Source organism: Neovison vison, chromosome 7 (assembly GCF_020171115.1).
Source record: "Neovison vison isolate M4711 chromosome 7, ASM_NN_V1, whole genome shotgun sequence".
Lineage (NCBI taxonomy): Eukaryota > Metazoa > Chordata > Mammalia > Carnivora > Mustelidae > Neogale > Neogale vison.
Window position 1 is genome coordinate 26176280 of NC_058097.1, and position 22027 is coordinate 26198306.

General features: G+C 53.2%; 1 protein-coding gene across 1 annotated transcript in view; it reads left to right on the plus strand.

The window, feature by feature from the left end:
- Positions 1–22027, plus strand: part of CNGB1 (cyclic nucleotide gated channel subunit beta 1) — a 60956-nt gene that overhangs the window by 25546 nt on the left and 13383 nt on the right. Inside the window, exons 16-28 of the mRNA XM_044260408.1 lie at positions 1562–1721; positions 4496–4603; positions 6901–7058; positions 8113–8268; positions 9369–9577; positions 10601–10651; positions 10915–11001; positions 12558–12622; positions 13454–13576; positions 18310–18451; positions 19155–19314; positions 21461–21558; positions 21658–21741. Coding sequence (XP_044116343.1) covers positions 1562–1721; positions 4496–4603; positions 6901–7058; positions 8113–8268; positions 9369–9577; positions 10601–10651; positions 10915–11001; positions 12558–12622; positions 13454–13576; positions 18310–18451; positions 19155–19314; positions 21461–21558; positions 21658–21741 — 1601 coding nt within the window. The remainder of the gene's footprint in view (positions 1–1561; positions 1722–4495; positions 4604–6900; positions 7059–8112; positions 8269–9368; positions 9578–10600; positions 10652–10914; positions 11002–12557; positions 12623–13453; positions 13577–18309; positions 18452–19154; positions 19315–21460; positions 21559–21657; positions 21742–22027) is intronic.

Sequence of the window (22027 nt, forward strand, 5' to 3'; positions counted from 1 at the left end):
AGGGGAAAAAATTAATCTATATAAAGCACTAAGAGTTTAGTGAAATGGATGGCAGGCACGGAGGAAGGGCTTTACAGTAAATATGACTCTTCTCTCAACCAATTTAATCATTCCGTGTTCTTCTATTTTCCATAATGTGATTTTTGTTCTATAAACATGAAACACCGGGCTTAGGGGTTTTCCTCCATTCCTGGGGGCGACAGAGGTTGCAGAGTCTTGCTCAGGGTGAGGCAGGGTGGGGGAGGACCTGCCCCCTCCCAGGCTCCCCAGGATGGCCTTATGGAGGCTCTTGGGGCTATGCTGGGGGCAGTGTGAGGGCACTGAGCATTTTGGACAGCCCCCCAACCCCGGCCCGGTCCAGGAAGCTGGTTGAGGTCCCTCGTGCCTCACACTCTCTCCTGCTTTCCACAGCCTGGGGAAATGTCTTGCTAGTCTGGCAACACCTCTTCCTTAAACGTTTAGAAACTTCTCTATTCCTGCTCGTCCTCTTCCTCTGAGGGCTTAAGGCTTAGTAGAGCAAATGCCAAAAGGTCTTGCTCAGCTTCCCTCCTAAGCTGCGTTCTACAGAGTGCTGGCTTTCCCCCATGGTGGCCATTTAAAAAGAAAGTCGAGTCTCCCAGGGCTTCAGAATGCTCCCTCTCCTCGTTCTGGGTACAGTGGGCCCGGCTCTCAGCGAGTCGTCCCCCCCCAGGTATGGCCGAGAGAGGGGGGGCCCCGTCTCGGCCCCTCAGCATCCTCTGAGCTTTGCCTTGGGCAGGCCTGTCCCCACAGTCCCTGGGGTGGGTGATAAAGACTGAGGCAGGGCCACCCCCAGACTTGCAAGGGAGGACCCTGTCCTGGGACGCGGGACCCAACACACAGGACCCAGTACCAGGCCTCTCAGAGGTCAGGAGAGGAGTTGGGCTGATGGATTTCAGGGGGTCCTGGCAAGTCCAGAAACAAGGAGGTACCAAAACACATTCCCAAACAAGGGTGACACATACTTCAAGGACAGGCTGTTATCCTTGATTGCGAGGAACTGCCCAATGTCTCCATTCGAGGCCCTTCGAGAATGTGAGGCCGTGTGCCTTTGTGACCCCCACTTTGGGATGGGGAAACTGAGGCCCAGAGAGGGGAAGCATTGAGGCTGTGCCAGGCCAGGCCCTCAGACTTGGACTCTCTCAGCCTCCCCCTGCCCTCTCTGGGTGCTGCTCTTCCCACTCCACCTCCCCCTGCCACTCCTGCTAAACCCCAGGTCCTTGAGCCTTCCCTAGGCCCTGGGAAACCAGAGCTTGGGAGACCTGGACTCCAGACGGTGCTCCAGAGCTTCTGTGGCCTCAAAGGTGTCATGGCCTCGTTTGCAGCTCCTGGGCTGGTGTCTGGGGTGGCCAAGGGCCTCGGAGGCCCCCGGGATCTGCATTCTTGCACCCCTGCATGGAGCTCTCCAGTGGGCCCCACTGGGAGGGGAGGCTCTTGGTGGCCCGTCCAAACATGCTTTCTGTGGCTTTATTCAGAACAGAGCAAAGCCCTTGGGACCTGGCTTCCCTCTCTCTCTGACTGTCCTCTCCTCCCTTTCTCCAAGCGCCGGCTACAAAGGAGCTCCCGGAAGTGCAGGTGGAAGATGCTGACGCGGCCCACCATCCCCTCATCGTGGAGAACCCGCCCACACCCGAGCTGCCACCACCCTCTCCTGCCAAATCCGACACCCTCGCGGTCCCGGGGTCTGCCGCAGGGTCCGAAAGGTCAGCTTTTATGCTTCTCTTGGGCTTCTCACAGCACCGTGCCCTCTGTCCATTTGGCAGAAGGAGAGACTGAGGCCAGAGTGGGGAAAGCAGCTGGCCCAAGGTCACTCAGTGACTTGGTGTCAGAACTGGGATTATGGCCCCACTTCCTGGTGGGTCAGAGCTGGACTATGGCCCCTAAACCCTGGTTTAGGACTCTATAAAGAGTTCTCCAAGGAAGTCCTGTCCCAAGTACTGTCAGCTGTAAGATAGAAGGTGGGTAATAAATGTGACAAGGCTAATTTCCACCCCCTTGTTTTACTTTAAAATAAGGGAATGCAGATACCAAAAAAACACTAGAAAAATAAGCATCCCTTGTCCCACTACACTACCTTGTCTATGGGGCTCATGGTTTTGTGTGGTTTTCGCTGGAGGAGTGACTTGGATCACATTTCATTAGAGACCACATCTGACCTTCCTCCAGCTCTGTGTGTCAGAATGAACTTCACAAATCCCATCTTGTTGGACACCGTCCATAGTGGAGCTCTGGACATCTTTTGGGTTTCTTTCTGTCCTTGGGCTCCTTTCTCAAAAGTGGGAATCTTGGTAAAGGTTGTGCACATTTTTATGCTTCTTGATAGAAATTTGTTGCACGATTGGAGTTGGTTTTGAACAGCCTGAGCCAGGAAACAGAGAGTTCTTGTATACAGCTGTAGGCAAACTGTGAAGTGCAGTTCAATGCTTTGTGAATGACTGCATTTAAGCTGCAGGAGAGCTGCCAGTGCTTCTCCTGTGGTGGTTGCACTGGGAGATAGTTCCTTTTTCTTGATTCATCATTGCTCTCATCCATGGGTTCTTGAGGACTCTCTCAGCCAAAGTAAAAAGCCTGCTGTAACAGAGATAGCTAGATGTGGCCAACTGAGGGCTCTCTGATTTTAATATGAAGAAAAAGTAATAATCTCATCTAGCCTTGGAACACAACTCACTGTCCCATTAATTCTTTTGTTTCATTCATTGAACTATGCAGAACACAGCAGAAACAAACAAATAAACAAACAAACAAAAAGACAGAGCTAATATTGTTACAGACATCTGGCCTACCTCTCTCTGTTTTCTTTTTATAGGCTAGGTTGGGGGTGGATATCTGGGCACAGAGAGGGGAGTAGGCTCCTTTGGGGATAGAATCTAAGCCCTCTGCCTTCTGTTTATGGGATGGGCCTATGAGCCTTCTCTTGTTCTTATTATTCACTCATTCACTCATTCATTCATTCATAAAAATTATTGAACATCTTTATGTGTCAGGCTCTCTCTGGATGCTGGGGGATGCATCACGGAGAAGCCTGACAGGGGCCTACTGTCCCAGAGCTGATGTTCTGGTGGGACTGAGATAGACAATGAACAGGGAATTGAATAAACAGACAAGACTGTCCTAGAGAGCTCTAAGTTGAACCTGGCTTTGAGAAATCAGGGGAACCTCTACCTGAGTCTTTGCCTGAGCTTGACCCCGAGAGGGGAGAATTCTGATACCTGACTTGGGAAGCCTATGGGACTGCCTATGGTCAGGGGTGGAATGAGCATTGTGGGCAACTGATAGGCACCCAAAAGCCATGGAAATCACAGACCCTGATGGAGGGGCACATGGGCTGGGCCCTGCCTTGTAGCTTAAAGCCTTGGTTTGAGGTGACTCCCATCTTACCACTTACTGATGTGAGGCTTGAGGCAAGCCAGTGAACACTCCTAGTCCTCTGTGTTCCTACTGTAAGCTGGGGATAGACACACCACCTGTTATGAGATTGCTGGAAGAATCCAACGAGCTAACTCGTGCAAGGTGCTCTGCGCAGGGCTGCACGCGAAGCAGGGCTGTGGGAGCCTGGCTGCTGTTGGAGTTCCACACTCTGGTATCTCGGGCAGCATGTGCCCTCCTGGCTCGGGAGAAGGCACCAGGCCGGGTGCAAGAGGACTGAGTTTGGGTCTCACCTGTGCAAATTCTGGCCTTGGTGTTCACGGGTGGGGATTTTAACTAGAGTGTGAAGGAGGTGAATCCGGAGTGTTGCCATTTTTGGTGAGCTGGCAGAAGGCCATAGGATAGTTTCAGAGCCTCCTGGAATAAAGGCAAGGCAAGACTGCATATCCCTCCATCTGTTCCCTCTAGAAGCCTCTGAGATCCTGAGTCGAGATGGTTGAGGATGGGCAGAGTGACAGGTAAATTCACACCCAGACACCATCAGCTGGGACTCCGATGGCTCCCGATGCAGAGTCCTGTGGAAGACGTGGACTAAATGACAGGGGACCCCAGGGAGGATTTGCTTTTCCTTCCTCAGACAGGGAGCCTGGAAGGGGTGTGCTAGGAGGGGAAAGCAGAAGAACATTTTAGCTGAGGCCCCACTGAGTCCTGAGTATCTCACTGAGTTGAGTAGATCCGGTCCCATTTTACAGATGGGGAAACTGAGATGGTTCAGAGAGTTTAAGTCACTTGCCAAGGTCACACACTAGTGGGAAGCAGGACTGGGATGCAAAATCCAGTTTGCCTGATACCAAGTCAATGTTGTTACTTTTACACTAGGACATTGAACAGATGTGGAGACTGAGGTCCAGAGGGCGACTGTGTCCCTTCCCTCTTTCTCTTTTTCTCCATGAAGGCAAGTGAGGACCCTTTGGCGGCACCAACACCCCCGGCCCCATTCCCCCCCTGCCCAGGGTTCAGCCCTGGGTGATCTGCAGCGGTCAGGATTGGCTCCCTTTTCCATGTGGCTCCTGCCCTCGCTGAAGGCCCCTCCATGTCTGTGACCTTGCAGGAAGAGGCTGCCCTCCCAAGATGATGACGTTGAAGAGCTCAAGGCACTGCCACCAGCTGAATCACCCATGGTCGCCTGGTTGGACCCGTCCAGCCCACAGGGCACTGAGTGAGTGGGGCCCACCCACAGGGTTTCAGAGGGTGGTTGGAAGTCTGGGTGGGGATGAGCAGACAAGGAGAGAGGGTTGGGTTGGTGGGGGAGAGTATGGATGTTTCTAGAGCCTTCTACCACTTTGCCAACAGCTTCTGAGCAGTAAGACAGAGCTGGGTCTCCTCTCCAGGCTGCTTCTGACTGGCCTAGCGGTTCTGTACAGTCTGTAAAATGCACAGAGGCTTTGTTGTAAAGGAGAGAGAGGCTCCTGGACCCTCAGCCAAGGTTGGGTCCTGGCTCTAAACCCCTGAGAAGGTCAGCAGGGGGAGTGAGGACCACAAGGATCTCCAGGGGTCTGAACCCAGGGAGCTTGTTAAAAATACAGATTCCCGGGGCACCTGGTGGCTCAGTGGGTTAAAGCCTCTGCCTTCGGCTCAGGTCATGATCTCAGGGTCCTGGGATCAGGCCCCGCATTGGGCTCTTTGCTCGGCAGGGAGCCTACTTCATCCCCACTTCTCTCTGCCTTCTTTTCTGCCTACTTGTGGTCTCTGTCTGTCAAATAAATAATAAAATAAAATATTTAAAAAAAAAATACAGATTCCCAGCTCCCAGCCCAGACCCACTGGATCAGAAGCTCAGACAGTGGGCCCTGGGGGACTGACATCTTTACAAGCCTTCAGCTGATTCTGATTATAAACTGGTCTGTGGGACAGTGTTTAGAGGCCACAGTGACGGCACTGGGACCTGGGTCTGTGACATCTAACTACTCCAAGGGCTGGGCCAACAGAAGATGTTTTCTGGAAGAGTCTGGGATGCCTGGCTGATGGTGAATCCCCCGGCCCCAGGCTCTGGCCTGGTACCCCCATCCTATTCACAGCCTCAGCTCCTAGAGGGGCCACAGGAGGCACTGGGCTTTCCCGCCAGCCTTCCCACCCCCGCCCCCATAATTTTACGGAGTATGTTTTAGGGAGCTGTGGAAAGTTCATAAAAGTTAAAAGAGAAAGAAAAAAAATCCAAACCTCACCCATAGTTCACTGGTCCATGTGAATATACAGTGCAATTCCATCTTATGCAGTAGGGTAAGGACAGGGTCAGAGTTTAGTACAAGAAAACAGGGCAGGAATCAGTTATAGTAATAAAAATTACCCTTGAAGCCTCTTAAGGAGTTCAGCATGGGGACCCATACATTAGCGAGGTGGGTTCGGCTGCTATAACAATTAGACCCCACAGATGCAGTGGCTTAAGCAACACAATGTCTCATTTATCATAATCATGTCACCAGACACCCGTTTCAGGTCAGTGGTGGGTTTTCCTTCAGGCAGTCATTTAGGGACCCTGTTGACAGCAGCTGTGCCACCTGTGTGTGGCTTCGGATCAGCCCTAGGTGGAGAGAATGCCAGACAGGGGGCCCCAAGATGCACATAGCAAGTCCACTCACGTTCTTCTTGGGGGAGCCCGCCCGGCCACCCTCACGGGGAGTCTGTGTCCCAGCGACCAGTCCTCACGGGCGGGAGCGGATGTGGGCAAGCAGTTTGCGTCTCTGCATACCCGTGTGCCCTTTTTTGTTGGGGTCCCCATGCTGCTGGTCCCAAGCTGCCTCGTCAGGTGAGCACCTGGGGACTAGGGGGCTTGATTGCCGGTGCCCCCATGTCAGAAAACAGATAGATGTGGAAACACTAGGATTGCACTCAGCTCAGCATGATGGTCAGAAGGACGCCACTCAGAGGACAGCTGATTTGTGGCCTGTCTCAGCCCACCCAGAGTGCTTGCTCCAGGCTGACCGGCGCCAGGGGCAGACTCACATTCATTCTCTGTGTCCATCTCTCTGTCCATCTGTCTCTCTTGCTGTGAGTACAGACAGTTTAAATTCCTAGAAGTTAAAAGGATATGGAATGGATCTGCACTGTTTTTTTCCATCAACTATTTCCTGAGCCCAAAGCATAGCCCTGGCCCCTCTTTGATCTGTCCCAGACACCAATCTCCTGGGAACCCCAAACTGGGGCTAACCGTCCTGACCCGAGTTCCAAGAGTTTCCCCCTAAATCACAAGTGGGATCAAAGTTTTCTCAGAACCGCCCATTGGAATCAGATCCTGTGTGGTACATTCTCTAAAAGCTGGGCACCCAGGTGCGAGCCTCAGACTGAATTTCCTCCTAGGAACTATTAAAGTGGGTTTGATGTTTCTGGTGTCAGAAGGAAACTGGGGCAGCCTTTGCCTCCTTTGGGCTGGATGGGATACAAAGGCTGCTCGGCTGTTGCCCAGGGGCATGGGGGTCCCTTCCCATCCAGCCCGCTCAGCATCAGGTGTGTCCACAGTGGCCAGGATCGTGCAGCCTCGGCAGCCAGCCAGAACAGCGCCATCATCAACGACCGGCTCCAGGAGCTGGTGAAGCTTTTTAAGGAGCGGACAGAGAAGGTGAAGGAGAAGCTCATCGACCCTGACGTCACCTCCGATGAGGAGAGCCCGAAGCCCTGTAAGCCCAGAGCTGGGATGGTTCAACCTGCCAGAAATGGGTCCCCTAGAGCCCCTCGTAAGCTCATGGTGAGGGTACCCCCAAGGAAATGGTCAGGGTGCTCCCCACTGTCTGGATTTTTGGGTCCTGTATGTACAGCTTTAGCTATGGAACCAGGGGAGTGAATAAGGTCAAAGTTGTGACTGATGATCCAATCGGATTTGGCTCCCCCACCCCCCCACAGGGCAAGTACTTCCTCCTCGACCCTTCTGGCCCTTTCCCACTGGCAGGCAGGTGGTCCAGCCTGGGTGGGATCTCATGGCCTTATATACAGATGGTGTTCATCCCCCACTTTTCTTTTCAGTCTTATTTTTTGGAGGCCTCATTTGCAATAGTCTCATGGAGCTTCCTGAAAGTTTCATGCTTTCCAGATTCCAGGAGGAAATGAGAGAAGTGCTCTCTTGTCAGGGAGGTTTTCCAGGTCTTTCCAAAGGAGGACTGTACCTTCAAGCTCAGGGCGCTAACAACTGACCTAGCAGGGCCTGGATCCACAGCCCTAAAGCTAGAAACACAGTCATACTGAACCTACAGAAGTCAATGCTTAGGTCACCAATGCTATCACCTTCAATGCACAGGGAGGCTGTGGTCTCCTTCAGTGTCTCATTTCAGAGATAAAGGAGTTCAGTTTTCTGCTCTGAAAAACCCCAGAGCAAGGTTTCCCTGTTTTCTGGCTCTTGGGGGTGGTGTTCTGGGGTACGAAACACCCCTAGCCCTCCAAAGAGAACCAAGGGGGTCCAAACACAGATGCACAAACAGACTTCTGAAAACGCCTAACTTGCCCAGAAACACTTCATTCTGGGCCATCCCTGAGAAGCAGCTTCAGCCTGGCAGCTAGTAAGAGTATCCGGCCAGGTGCCGTGGACGCATTTACTGTGGACAGCACCCGGGCTTCCGCACACAGAGCTGACAGCAGGGGATGGGGGGCCGCCAGGGTCTCTGCGGCTCCAGGTCCAGAGTCTGTGGTGGTTGCCCTCTTTCTGGAGCCTCTCAGATGGTCCCCCATGTCCTCCTGCAGCCCCAGCCAAGAAAGCCCCGGAGCCGGCCCCGGAAGAGAAGGCGGCTGAGGCCGGGCAGACCGAGGAGGAGCACTATTGCGACATGCTCTGCTGCAAGTTCAAGCGCCGCCCCTGGAAGTCCTACCGGTTTCCACAGAGCATCGACCCGCTGACCAGTGAGTCTGGGTGGGACTGGACCAGCCGCTGCTGCCATCGCGTGCTGTGTGAGGGCAGGGGACCCAGTGAGAGGAGCCAGGGGTGGGTGGGTGGGGGAGAGCGAGGGAGCTCTCTGAATAGGAACCTGAATAGGAACCTACCATCCCTGAATGGGAACCTACCATCACCCTCACCTGACAGAGAAGGAAACCGAGGCACGACTGGTTGGTGGCAGACTAGGAGCCCTACCCTAACTCTTGCCCTAGTCTGCCTTCTACTCTGCTCTCGAGGGTCCGTTCCTGGAGCTGCTGCTCTGAGCAGAGAAGGGCAGAGATTCTTCTGACATCTAAAGTGAATTCCCCTCACTTTGCTTTTATGTAGCCCATGTTCTCTTCCTCAGCAATGACAACCCTTTCTATGGGCACAGCACTTTACAGTTTATGAAGCTCCCAGCCTTTCTTAGCTGACCTCTCCTTGTGCCTTCCTTGGGGAGCAGGGCAGGTGCCAGAGAGAGACATTCCTGTGGTCACACAAGAAGTCCTGGGGGGACAGGACACCAATCCTGGTGTCCACTGGGTCTCTAAAATGACCACATGACCCATGACTTCCATCCATGCACCCACCCACCTGTCTGTGCCCATCTTCCAGGCATTATTTACTGTTGTGTATTTATTAAAGCAGGAAATACATTTTTGGAAATATTTCAATGAGAATGAGAGTGAATGTGTTTTCCAGTTAGCTGCCTATTACCTAATACACCCCATCCCCCCCACTGAGTATTCTGGTTTATTAGGGCCTGGCAGTGATTTATTTTTAAATCAGAGACGGTTTTACATACACACACAGGCACACAGGCAGACGCACACACAGACACACAGGCACAGGCACATGCACACACGCAGGCACACAGGCACACACACAGGCGCACACACACACAGGCACACAGGCAGACGCACACACACAGGCACACAGGCTCACACACACACGTGCCTACCCCACTTACAGAAGTGCCACATCTAGGAATAGACTCATGGAAAGGACGCCCTCCCCTGATGCTCCTGTGAGGAGCCGTCCTCCGACCGATGTTCTAGAACAGTCCCGCCCCCTGGCTCCCCCACAGACCTGATGTACATCCTGTGGCTGTTCTTCGTGGTGCTGGCCTGGAACTGGAACTGCTGGCTGATTCCCGTGCGCTGGGCCTTCCCCTACCAGACGCCGGACAATGTCCACCTGTGGTTGCTGATGGACTATGTGTGTGACCTCATCTACCTCCTGGACATCACTGTGTTCCAGATGCGCCTGCAGTTTGTCAGAGGGGGAGACATCATTGTGAGGCCAGGGCAGGGGGAGGGGGCGGTGTGGCCAGCGGGGGCGGGGGGTGCGGGGGGTGCGGGGGGTGCGCAGCAGGGCCTTCGGGAGCCCGACCCGCTGCTGCTGTGATAGACGAGACGAATGAACCAATCTCGGGGACGTGCACCCATGCTTGTTCAAATAACACACCCCAAACCCTGCTCATGGGTGAAGGGGCTCCTGGACCACCAGGTGGATCTAAAGATGGAAAGCAGGCCAGGGAACGACCTTCAGACCGACCTGGTTCAAATCCCAGCTCTACCACTGATAGCTCTGCAGGCCCCCTCTGAGCCTCTGTTTTGTCATCCTAAAATGGGAGGACTCATTGTTCCCACCTCGTAGCGTTGCAGGGAGGGGGAATTGAGATGATGTCCGCAGAGCTCTTCAGCATGGCAAGCAACATTTCCTGGGGGTCCTGCAAAGAACACACTGCCTGGATCAGTGTGAGACCCTGTGCCCTGGTCAGGCCCCACTCTCTGGGGAGGAAACTGAGTCCTCATTTTGACTTGGCGAAGGCAGAGGGCCCAGTCCCTGTATCTCTGTGCAGGTCACTTCCTCACAGAGATGGCGGGGGGACTGCTCCTCTGTGTGCAGGCGGGCACTTGTTGTGTCTCTAGAACAGTTTAGAGGAAACAGAATTCCCTGGGCAGCCTCTTCACCCCGCCTGATGAGAGCAGCAGCAGTTTCCTCGGAAAACCAGGTTACAAAGTGTCCGGTTAAGACCCATGTGCTAGGAGAACGACCCTAATATTGACTCCCCAGCTTGGAAGTTGGAATCTAGCTGGGTGACCTTGGACCACTTCCTGCTCTCTGGGAGGTCTGCCCTCCCCCCTTGCAGACCTGTGGACCCTAAGGCTTTCTCTCCCCAAAGCTCAGCTGCCCCCCTGAGGCTATTCCTCTGATAAGAAGGTGGAAACTCTGCAGGGATGTCCAGGAGGCTCCCCTGGGGTCAGGAATGAAGCTCCGCTGGCCATTTCACAGTCAGCATTCCATTTCTTTCAGACCGACAAGAAGGAGATGCGTAATAACTACCTGAAATCTCGTCGCTTTAAGGTGTGTGCCAAGGGTACAAGTTTCCGTGCACCTTGAAGGGAGGTGTGGCTGGGGACTCTGGGTGCTTTGGGGCCAATGTGATGTGAATCCCACCAGAATCCCACTCCTAGGCACAGGGAGGTTTGTGGGTACAAGGCTCTCTGCCCCCTGGGTGCATTCCGACCTCACCCTTCCGCCCAAGGTAGAGACCCTATCATTCCCGCACCCCCCAACCCCCTGGGGCTGCCTGTTTTATACTCTGCGGTGTCCCACGGGGATTTCAGATGGACCTTCTCTGCCTCCTGCCCTTGGACTTGCTCTACCTGAAGTTTGGTGTGAATCCCCTCCTGCGCTTGCCCCGCTGTTTGAAGGTAGGCTTCCCGTCCAGGGCCTTCTGCTCTCCTGTGCTCTGCACTAGCATCATGATGTCCCGCCTGAGCAGCACTGGGGAGTGGGGCCGGGAGGGGTGTCAGGGCGGCCCCAGAGGGGATGGGAAATTCCCTGAAAGTGTTAGAGCTTCTTTACTGTGCTGTGTGTTAGGGATTTGTTCCAGAAGCTTAAGTACATAGTCTTCAACCCTACGAGTGTTGTTAGTATGAGCATTTTACCAGAGAGGTTAAGTAACTTGCCCTAGGTCACACAGGTCAGAAGGAATAGAGTCGGATTAGAACCTAGGCAGTATGCCTCCACTGTCTGTGCCTTCAGTCATTACAGAAACACAAGAGAGAGACTTCTGCTTTATGATGGTCTGCATCTCAAAGATGGGGACACCGAGGCTTGAAAACCTTGGGTGACTTGCCCAAGGTCACAGGAGCCAGGAAGTACCCAGGATAGATTTGGACGTGCAGTCTAATACCTGTCTCATTGTTCGTTATTGCTCGGCGTCATGACAGTCGTCCCTCCTGCCACTGGGACAGATCCAGTGTCCCAGTGAAGGTGACACAGTGTAAAGGAGAGACCAGGCAGTGGTCCGTGTAGTGTGACCAGGTTGACAGCCGGTTGGAGCTCTTGGAATCCCCCAAGTGGGATTTCCTGGCAGACCAACTGTGGATCCACAAGCCGAGTTTTACACCCCCCGCCCCGCCCATAGTGATGGGATTCGTATTTGGTGTTTAGCATGACTCAGGACAAAACTTGGAGCCTCAGGGGAGAGAGGGCCAAGCCCATAGCCGCCTGCATCCCATGTAAACTCTGGAGGGACTTCAGGAGGACCCCTTGGAGGATGACCGGCATGGCTCGGGGAATTTCCCCCATGGTCATTCTTCAATGTCCACAACACGTGTGCCGTGTGGCCACTTTGAGTATGCTCTGGGATCGAATCCTGCCTCTGCCACTTAGCAGCTGTGTGCTTTGGGCAGCTGCCTCAATGTCACGAAGTGCCCATGTCCTCTCTGTAAAGGGAGACTGGTACCACATACCTCACGTGTAAATTATCAAGAAAGTCATGAATAGAAAGCGCGGCCGTCAAAGGTGCTCAGTAAAGAAGAGAAGCTACTATCACGCTTTTATAAAAACAAGCCTTTGAAGGATTTAAGTAAGCGGCGGTAGGGATGCTGTTTCTTTATCAAATGGTTTCCTTCATAAGCAAATGTTGCAAACAGGGTTCTTAACCTGAGAAGCATCACCCCTGAAAATGTCATGATAGGCTTCGGGAGGTTTCTGGGAGCCCCCCACACATATGCAAACTGTGAGAACAGGACTAGGCGTAGTTTCTAGGGGAAGACAGGTCACGGTTTCCCATGGATTGATAAAGGGAGTTTCTGGCCCCCACCCCTCAGAGGGCTCCAGACCTCTGATGTTGGACGCTCACTGTCCAGCCTCCTCTGGGGGGCGCTGCAGAAGGAGTCCTCCGTGCTGGGGACCAGGGGAGGCTAACACCACACGCCACGGGTGGTGGGCCGTCCTGATGCTTTGCTCTTCCTCCCAGTACATGGCCTTCTTCGAGTTTAACAGCCGCCTGGAAGCCATCCTCAGCAAAGCCTATGTTTACAGGTGAGACACGCATGCACATACATGTGCACGTGAGCGCACACACAACACAGGCTGTTTGTGGCAACAACAGCACTAGGCATTCTCTACTCATATTTCTTCCCCTTTTAAGCTCCTCTGGCCCCATGGGCCCCAGTGCTACCGGAAGCCAGGCCTCTTCCTGGCCCTTCTCTGAAGGGATGTTTGTTTTTCTAGAGAGCCAGGAATGTCCCATTTCCCCCAATTGTGAGGAGGGCACACAGAAGTTCGTGTGCACGACTCACCTCTATTTCCATGGAGCCAGGCACCATTTTGATCTCAGCTCGGGGAACTGGGCCCCTCAATCCTGTTCGATCACAGTGGGTGTGATTGTAAGGACAGTGGGCCCTCTCTCAATGCTGGAGAGTAGGGCACAAGCCCAGCTGGGCCACGGGCAGGGGCAGCGCTTCTCCACATCGCTCATGACGTGGTCCTTCTCTGCACATGTCTGTCCCTTCCCGCCCCCTCCAAAGCTATAGCTCCTGCTGTCCTTTGCTGTCCTTCACACCCCCAGAACACCCAGGCCCTGGCCTTGACAACTTGCCATTCACACGCCACCATCCCTAGCTGGCAAAGTCTCCAGCAAGCATGTGGTTGGCGCAGTCCATCCAGCCGAATGTCTGTCCTGCCAGGTGTCTGCCAGGTGTCCATCTGCCAGGCAGTGGGGCCGGACCGTGACATTCCATCGGGGGCATGACCTAGGCACGTGTCGGGGGTGGGTAAAGGTGGGTTTGTTCCCTGCAGTCCCTACCCTTGGGGCGAGAGACCATGGCCACCTGCTCCGCCACTGTGTTCATGCGTGTCCTTCCTCTGCAGGGTGATCAGGACCACGGCTTACCTGCTCTATAGCCTGCACGTGAACTCTTGTCTGTATTACTGGGCATCAGCCTATCAGGGCATCGGCTCCACTCACTGGGTTTACGATGGCGTGGGAAACGGGTGAGCCACAGTGTTCTTCCTGGGGCTATAATTCACTGAGGGTTCTGGAAAGAGGTCGCATTGCTGCCCTGTTGCTGAGGCTGTCGTCATCCCAAGGAGCCACTGACATGAGGAAGTTTGAGGACCACATCTCTGTGTCCTCACTGAGCTAACATTTCCTGAGCACCAGCCATGTGCCAGGCAGTGGGGGGCACAGACAGGAACAAGACTTGCTAGAAAGGCCCTTTCGGCCTCCTAAAGCCTAGGAGAGTTGGCAAATTCGCCTCCCATGTGCATCTACTCCTTTATCCCACGGACAAGGCCAAGTGGGAAGGAGGCCAGAGCACACCTCTCAACATAGCTCCCCAGGCATCGCTAGCCATGCGGGAGCTGGCAAACAAGGTGAACCCTACTTGCCAGTCCAGAGAGCTGCCGCATGGGTGGGACATGCTCATGTAGTGACGATGACAGTGGTACTACTACAATCACAGCAGCAAGCACTTAGAGCAGAGAAAGCTTATTCTGCACCAGCCCTGCTTTAAGTACTGCACACAGTAACTCACTTAGTCCTTCCAGTCATCACTCAAGATGGGCACCATTATGAGCTAACTATCTTACAGAGGGGGTAGCAGATGGGAAGTCACTTTCCAAGGTCACATAGTTAGCTCATAATTTCCAGAGCGGGGATTTGAACCTGGGGCAGCGTGGTTGCATTCTCAGCCAGTGTACCATCTGCCTGGTGCTGGAGAGGCATGGGCATGGGACCATCAATTCCAAAAAGTCATGTTTGATTTTGGCCTTGGTAGGTGGAAAGAAGGGGCAGAGAAGCTCTGGGGGTGGGAGCAGCTGGAAGAGAGGTGCAGAGTTGCAAAATGGCGTCCTTGTCAAGGCTCTGGGAGCTATCTTGTGTGGTGGCAGGGACTAACCAATCCGGTGGCCACTGGCCACAGGGCACCACCAAGTCCTCAAAAGTCACTATGACTGAGATGGGAAATACACACAGGTTCAGAAGACATAAAGAAACATGTCAACTGTCTTGTTGCTCATGCCTAAAATATTGGTTACATGTTGAAATGATATTAACGTTGATATTTTGGGTCGCTAAAAAACATTATCACAATTAATTTCACCTGTTTCTTTTGCTTTTGCAAAAATGTGACAACTGGAAGATTTTAAGTTACGTGGGTGGGTCACATCGTATTTTTTACATGGTTCTAGGTGATGGGGTGTCAGTGCGGGGTTTTTTTTTGGTTTGTTTCTTTTTTTTTTTTTTTTTGCTGTTCTTTGTTTCATATCTATTTATCCTGATTATTGAGGAAGGATCAGGAACATTCCTTATTATATTTCTTTCTTCTAAGATGCAGTTCCTTCTAGGACACATTATCGAGTCAATGTAGCTTTTTGGAAAAAAAGAGAAATATTACAGTAAATGGACACATAGTTTGTAAGATCCATCCCAACTTTAGAAATGTGAAAATGTGGAAAAGTATGTCACCCACAGAGATATAGAATAACAGAATATTGTGCATATTTGCCCATAATTAATTTTTTTTAAAACCACAATACTGATATCCTCCCCAAGGAGAGAGGCCCGTGTTTATTTAATCATGCCCTCGTCCCCGGGCACTGGAGGGTCTCCAGTTCCTTAGTCTGACACGTGACGCTGCGGTGAACATCTTTGTATCTGAATCTTTGTCCTCTGGCCTGATTGTTTCCTCAGGATAAATTCCCAAAGGGGGATTGCTGGGCCAAGAATAAGAACATTTTTAAGATTAAAAAATATATATCATTCTTATAATTAATACACTATTTTTTTAGAGCAGTTCCAGATTTCCAGAAGAGTTGGTAGGAAAGTACAGGGAGTTTCTGCAGGCTGCCATATTTTTCAATGTCGGATGGATATGGAAGGATAGCCCGGCTCCCTCTCACCTCTTGCCTCCATACCTTGGAAGCAGGAAGATGACAGGACCCAGGGGGATCTCAGAAAGGTGACTCTGCTGGTGATGGCTGAGGAGAGGATGGACTCCAGGGACAGGGGTGAAGCCGAGGAACCAGTTAGAGACAAAGGTTTTGTGTGGTCTGGCGGAGGGAGGGCAGTGTGGGAAGGGAGGCCGAAGTACCTGGGTCCAGGTCAGGGCTGTGAGCCTGGAGAGGCAGGGCACAGGCTTAAGGGACAAGAGTCCAGGGAAGAACAGAAAATGTTCATTAAAACTCGCTCTGACCTTGGCTGAGGCTCTTCCCCTTTCTGGGACTCAATTTCCCTTCTCCAGCCTGAGCATAGTAGTACATTCAGATTTCTTGTGAGGAATGATAAACTCATGTGTGTAACGTGTCCGGGTCATGCCTGGACAAGAGTTAGTGATGAGCTATGATCATTCTTTAACCCATTTTTTTAAAAGATTTTATTTATTTATTTGAAGACAGAGATCACAAGTAGGCAGAGAGGCAGGCAGAGGGACGCGGGGAGGGGGGAAGCAGGCTCCCCACTGAGCAGAAAGCCCGATGCGGGGCTCGATCCCAGGACGCTGGGATCATGACCTGAGCGGAAGGCAGAGGCTTTAACCCACTGAGTCACCCAGGCGCCCCAGCTATGATCATTCTTAGGGGAAACCAGCATACCGGAAGAGGGGCTGCTAACCCAGGATCCAGAGTTGTACGGGGGTCCCACCATCATCCTCCTGGAAATTGGAGCTAAATTTTGAGGCTTCCCTAAGGAGAAGGTGGCTAGCTTTCCTTAGATTCTCAAAGGGATTTGTGCCCCAGGAGGGTTAGAACAGGAGGCTGAGAACCCAAGTCCCACGACTGGGCCTGGCACCCCCATCATGGGCAGGCCTGGGGTGGAAGGGGAAGCAGGGAAGGGAGGGCAGGGGAGAGCTGTCAGGGACTTCCTTCTGCCAACCTTGGAAGGCGCACGCTGTCGGCAGTCCTACTCTTCTCCAGATGAAATCCTACAGGGAAGCCCCAGTATCTGCAAAAAAGCACAAAGAGTGAAGGATCCCTCCTGAAGTCCAATATCACGGGTAATATTCATTTTCAAAATAGTGACCATTTGTTGAGAGTCTGCTCTGGCCCAGGGGCTTGAGGACCCAAGTTCTCACATATCTGGGTCCTGTTCTGCTTCTGCCTGGCTTGGAGCGGGCAGGGGTCCCCACAGACCCAGTAGCATTGAAGACAAGAAGACTTCAGGGAGGCCCCTAAGACCTGCCATGCCAACAGAAGATTCCTTAGTCAGAAAGAGTTTGGGGGGTGGTCCAGGAGCACCCGCTAAGCTCCGTCCCTGCTTACGGCTGCTTTGCACGCCCTCTGGTGGCCAGGGACAGTATGACGGGGCTTCATGGGGGAGCCGCGTGTTGTCCGGAAATTTCTATGCACCAGGTGGTGAATGAGGTGCAGGCTGGCGCAGCCCCCAGCCCAGGCCTCCCAGCTAGTGGTCAGAGGCAGAGCCCCCCTCCAGCATAACTCGCCAACAAGCTCTGGGCTTCCCCCTCCCAGTATTCTTTGCACAATTTCTTGCCTGTCTGCACTAGATGGTAAGCTTCTTGAGGACACTGGTGAGTCTGTTGTTCCCTAACCGCAGGCATGTGGCAGGTACCAGTGACAGAGAAGGCTGAGAGCCCGTCATGTCCCAGGCATCTTTTTCTACCTCATTTTGTCCTCACGGTCACTCTGTGGTGCTACTGCCATGTCCACTGTAGGAGAAAGAAGTCGAAGCTTGCTGAGATTAGTAATTTGTCCTCATTAGGCGGCTAGGAAGTGGCAGAGCTGGGTTTGAGCCCAGGCAGTCCCGTCCAGAGCCCATGTTCTAACTATGACTCTGCAGTACTAGCTGGTGAATGGAGTCCGGGGGAGGACCCACTTGGGGTCATCCCCAGACTGGGTGATTTGCCAGTGGATGATGGTCTTGATTTTGGAGCTGAGTAGGGACCTCAAAAATGTGGGTATATCAGGACACTGGGGTCAGGGCAGGCTCTGGACACCATCTGTGTGCCCAGGTAGGAAGATAGGAAGGCACAGGAAAGCCAGCTGGGATTATCTTGTCCTTGAGCCCTGCTGACCTCACCCATTGCTGACCCCTGGGACGGCCAAGCCTGAAGGTGTGAACAGATGTATGAGGGACTCTTACTCCTCTGTGATAATGAGATAAGCTTAGGGCATCTCCCATGCCCATCCCTCCCTTCCTGGGTTCGTGCGCCCACGGAGAGGCATTACCAACTGTGAATGACGGCTCACAGAGGCAGATGACAGCCTGAATTCTAATCCCAGCTCTGGACCTGGCCTACTGGTGACCATGAATGTTTCCTTTGCCTTCTGGGTCCTCAGTTTCCCCTTCTGGAAAAGAGATGGGCAGGGGAGAGGGTCAGAAAACGTGGTCCTTAAGATATCTTCCAAGTTAGACATTGCTTTCGGTTTTGGGGAACCAACATGCTGGGATGGCAAAGGGAAGGTAGTGGAAATTGAAATAATATCAAGGGAGTCCAGGCATCAGAAGTCAGAAGACCCTGGTCTACCCTCCTGCCAAGTCTTTCTAGCAGTCTCCTGGAGCCTCAGTTTCCCCATATGTAAACAGAGGAGACAACATGCCTCTGTATCTGTGCACGTGCTCTGCACCCCGCGTGCCCTGTGGCTGTTAGGCTCTTTTCCTTGCACATAGAAATAAAGGGTTTTCTTTTCTGCATACTGCACATCCATCAGAACTAAGCCACCAGCAAAAGGGGGCCTTTGCTGACCAGGTCCCCTTCCTCTTCTCTCTCTAGTTACATTCGCTGTTACTACTGGGCTGTGAAGACCCTCATCACCATTGGTGGGCTGCCTGACCCCAAAACGCTCTTTGAAATCGTCTTCCAGGGCCTGAACTATTTCACAGGTGTCTTCGCTTTCTCTGTGATGATCGGACAGGTAGCTGGCTTGCCACCCGCCTGCCTGCAGGGCCCCTCTCCCTCCCACTGCTGTCAGAAATGTCACCAGCTGTGGTCATTTCTTTTGGACTAAGTCCAGGAGAGACCACAGGACTGGACTCAGGAGCCTAGAGCTCTGGGACCTGCTGGGTGAAGGGGACGGGGTGGAGGTCTAGGTCCCATTTTTCTCTATGCTGGCTTCCGCTGGAAAGGTCGGTCCCTTTGGGATATCTTTGGAGAGCTAGGCTGAAAGGCTTTCTGCAAAGGCTGGGGATTTGGGTTGCTCCCCTGGAGAGAAACGTCTGGGGGTGTCTAATGTGCAGGGGTGCATCTCCTATTCTAATCATTGCCTGAAGCCACAGTCCCATGGCCTCAGAATCTAGTCCTGTCACAAGGAGTAGTACACCAGGTTCACATTTCCTCCAGTGAGGTCGAAGTGGCCTCTGGCACCGAGGGGCCAGGTCAGACCACAGCGAGGCATTTCCTCTTAGCAGGTGCTGTTTTCGGCAGCCTCACCCCGCCCTTCCCATGGCCACACTGGAAGCAGAACTTCCCCCCTCAGCAGCCTCCTCTGTGTGCGGACATGGGTCCCCTCTCTCCTGGGCCCCTTCCTCATGCACCCCCAGTCCGAGTAGATACACGTGCTCACAACGCATGGGCCCAAAGGCCCACTCTGCCCCTTGATGCTTCCTCCTTGCGCCTAGATGAGAGACGTGGTGGGGGCCGCCACCGCCGGGCAGACCTACTACCGCAGCTGCATGGACAGCACTGTGAAGTACATGAACTTCTACAAGATCCCCAGGTCTGTGCAGAACCGGGTCAAGACCTGGTACGAGTACACCTGGCAGTCCCAAGGCATGCTGGGTAAGACAGATGCCCCAGCTACCACCAGCTATCCCCTGCCCCCTCCTCCCTGACCCCCCCTCCCTGCTCCTACCAGCTCTCCCCTGGTCCTGCCTCTAACCTGTGTCCCTGAGGTCCTGAGCACTGGTGCCTCTTGGCTGTGGCCCCAACATATTTAAATGAGGGGGGCCAATGGAAGCCCATGAGGTGCCCCAAGCTGGGCCATCAAGAAACCCCTGAAGACTTGAGGGCCTTGTCTTCTGGATGTCCTGCCCTCCCTTCTCTTCCCCTGCCTTGAAATGCATCCCTCTCAGAGATGGAAGTACAGCTGAAATCAGGACAGAAGGAAGATCCCCTCTCTTCTCTTTCCATAGACATACATACACACACATATATATTTAAAGATTTCATTTACTTATTTTTTTTAAGATTTTATTTATTTATTTGTCAGAGAGAGAGGGAGAGAGAGCGAGCACAGGCACACAGAATGGCAGGCAGAGGCAGAGGGAGAAGCAGGCTTCCCACCGAGCAAGGAGCCCGATGCGGGACTCGATCCCAGGACACCGGGATCATGACCTGAGCTGAAGGCAGCCGCTTAACCAACTGAGCCACCCAGGCGTCCCTTATTTACTTATTTGAGAGTGAGAGAGAGATCGATCATGAGCAGGGAGGAAGGGTAGAGGAGAAGCAGACACCCCACTGAGCAGGGAGCCCAATGTGGGACTCGATCCCAGGACCCTGGGATCATGACCTGAGCTGAAGACAGACACTTAACCGACTGAGCCACCCATGTTCCCCTACACATACACTTTTTGTAAACTAGATGTTATGCTTTGCTTCTGAAATTCTTCAGCTGCAACAATGCATATAACTCCCCCTGTTTCTCCTTTTTTGGCAATGATGGGGTGTACTCAGTAATTCCTGGGAAGTGGGGGAATCTGACCTGTGCACTGTTTTCAGGTGTAGTACCGTTTTTCTGAGTTGGAAATGGAACGCTTTATGAAATGTGAATATGCTACTTCTGTGTTAATTAAGTCACAATTTTTCCCCCAGTCTCTCTCTCTCTCTCTTTTTAACTTTGGGAGCTAGTAATTTTGTTTTCAGAGCTTAGACATCATTCTGGAAGCTACTGATGAGCTGGTGGGCCACTGGCACTGTGTCTTAGGGTCCCTCAACACACTCAGCTTATTCAAGGGCCCCCTGCTTCCATGGGCTTCCCTCTGGCCTCGAAGAAGCCACACTTGAGCTCCAAGGTCTCCTGAGCCGAGGGTGGACAGCGAGCGGTCGAGGCAGTGTTAGTGTCCCTGGCTGGTGTGCTCACTCTGTACAAGGCATGGTTCCCTCCATCACGTCATTCCATTCCAGGGACAGCCCTGTGACATCTAAATCATTGCCCCCTTCTCCAGGGGCACATATGAAGGACCAGAGTGGGTTTCCAGCTGCCCAGGTCATGCAGATCCGCACTTGAACCCATGAATGATTGTGGTGCAGTGGGGCATCAGGATTAGGTCAAGTTAGTTCATTTCCTGTCCCTAGTACAGGCATTCATTCCGTGCCGGGCTCTCTGCTGGGCACTCAGCCCTCATCATGGGCAAAGCAGACTGGGACAGGCCCTGGAGCCCCATTGCCCCAGGTGTGATACAGACTCCATTCTCCAGCCCACCCCCCTTCCCTTCCTGGCAGCTTCTGTTACAGTTTCTGAAAACTGGGCACGGTGGTAGCGGGCACCTATTGGGTTGTTGGGAGGATTTAATACAACCATCTTTGTAAAGCACTTTGTAAAAACTGTGTTCAATTTACTCTAGCTCTTGCTAACGTCCTCAGAGCGTGAGAAGCGCAGACTAGCAGGAGTAAACCGTTGCAATAGGGGTGTGGTCAGCGCGTCCACACAGAGACTGCTGAACCTAATAGTTGGTGTGGGGATCTTGAGGGAAGGCTTCCTGGAGGAGGTGACATTTAGTAAGGGGTTCTAAAGAAGCAGAAGAAGTTAACTAAGGAAGTACATGGTGGTGTTCCCCGAAGAGGGAAAAAAACCCAGAGAGGGACTCTTCCAATACAGTGTGGCTCTGGGTGGCAGAGGAATGGTGTGGCCCCGTGTGTGCATGTGTGGGGGCGGGGGGGGGAGAGCGGGATGTGCTTCCGATTGTTGCCAGCGTCTCCTTTGCAGATGAGTCAGAACTGATGGTGCAGCTTCCAGACAAGATGCGTTTGGACCTTGCCATCGATGTGAACTATAACATCGTCAGCAAAGTGGCTCTCTTCCAGGTAGTGCCCACCCAGCACCCCTGTCCCTGGGGTTCTCGGGAGCTCTAAGACCCCACCCTCCTCTAAACAGGCATTCTTCCCCCCTCCTCTTGGGGACAGGGCTGTGACCGACAGCTGATCTTTGACATGCTGAAGAGGCTCCGCTCTGTCGTCTACCTGCCCAACGACTACGTGTGCAAGAAGGTGGGTGGCCCCAGACGGCTGCAAGGCCAGCTGAGGTTCCCAGCGCACCCGCCAGCCCTGAGCTGGGCTGAAGGGGGTGCCTCTGAAGGCCAGGAGGGTCGGCAAGCCCAGGGAGAGCTGCGCCCAGGCCTCCCGACTTATTTGGCCCCGAGGAACCTTTGTCTGGCCCCAGGCGGGCACTGAGCTCCAGTGCGCCTCAGACCTTGTTCTCTTGACACAGGATCAGGGGAGCCAGGACGAGGAACCCCACTTTCCAGAAAAGGAAAGTGAGGAGTCTCGTGAGAGG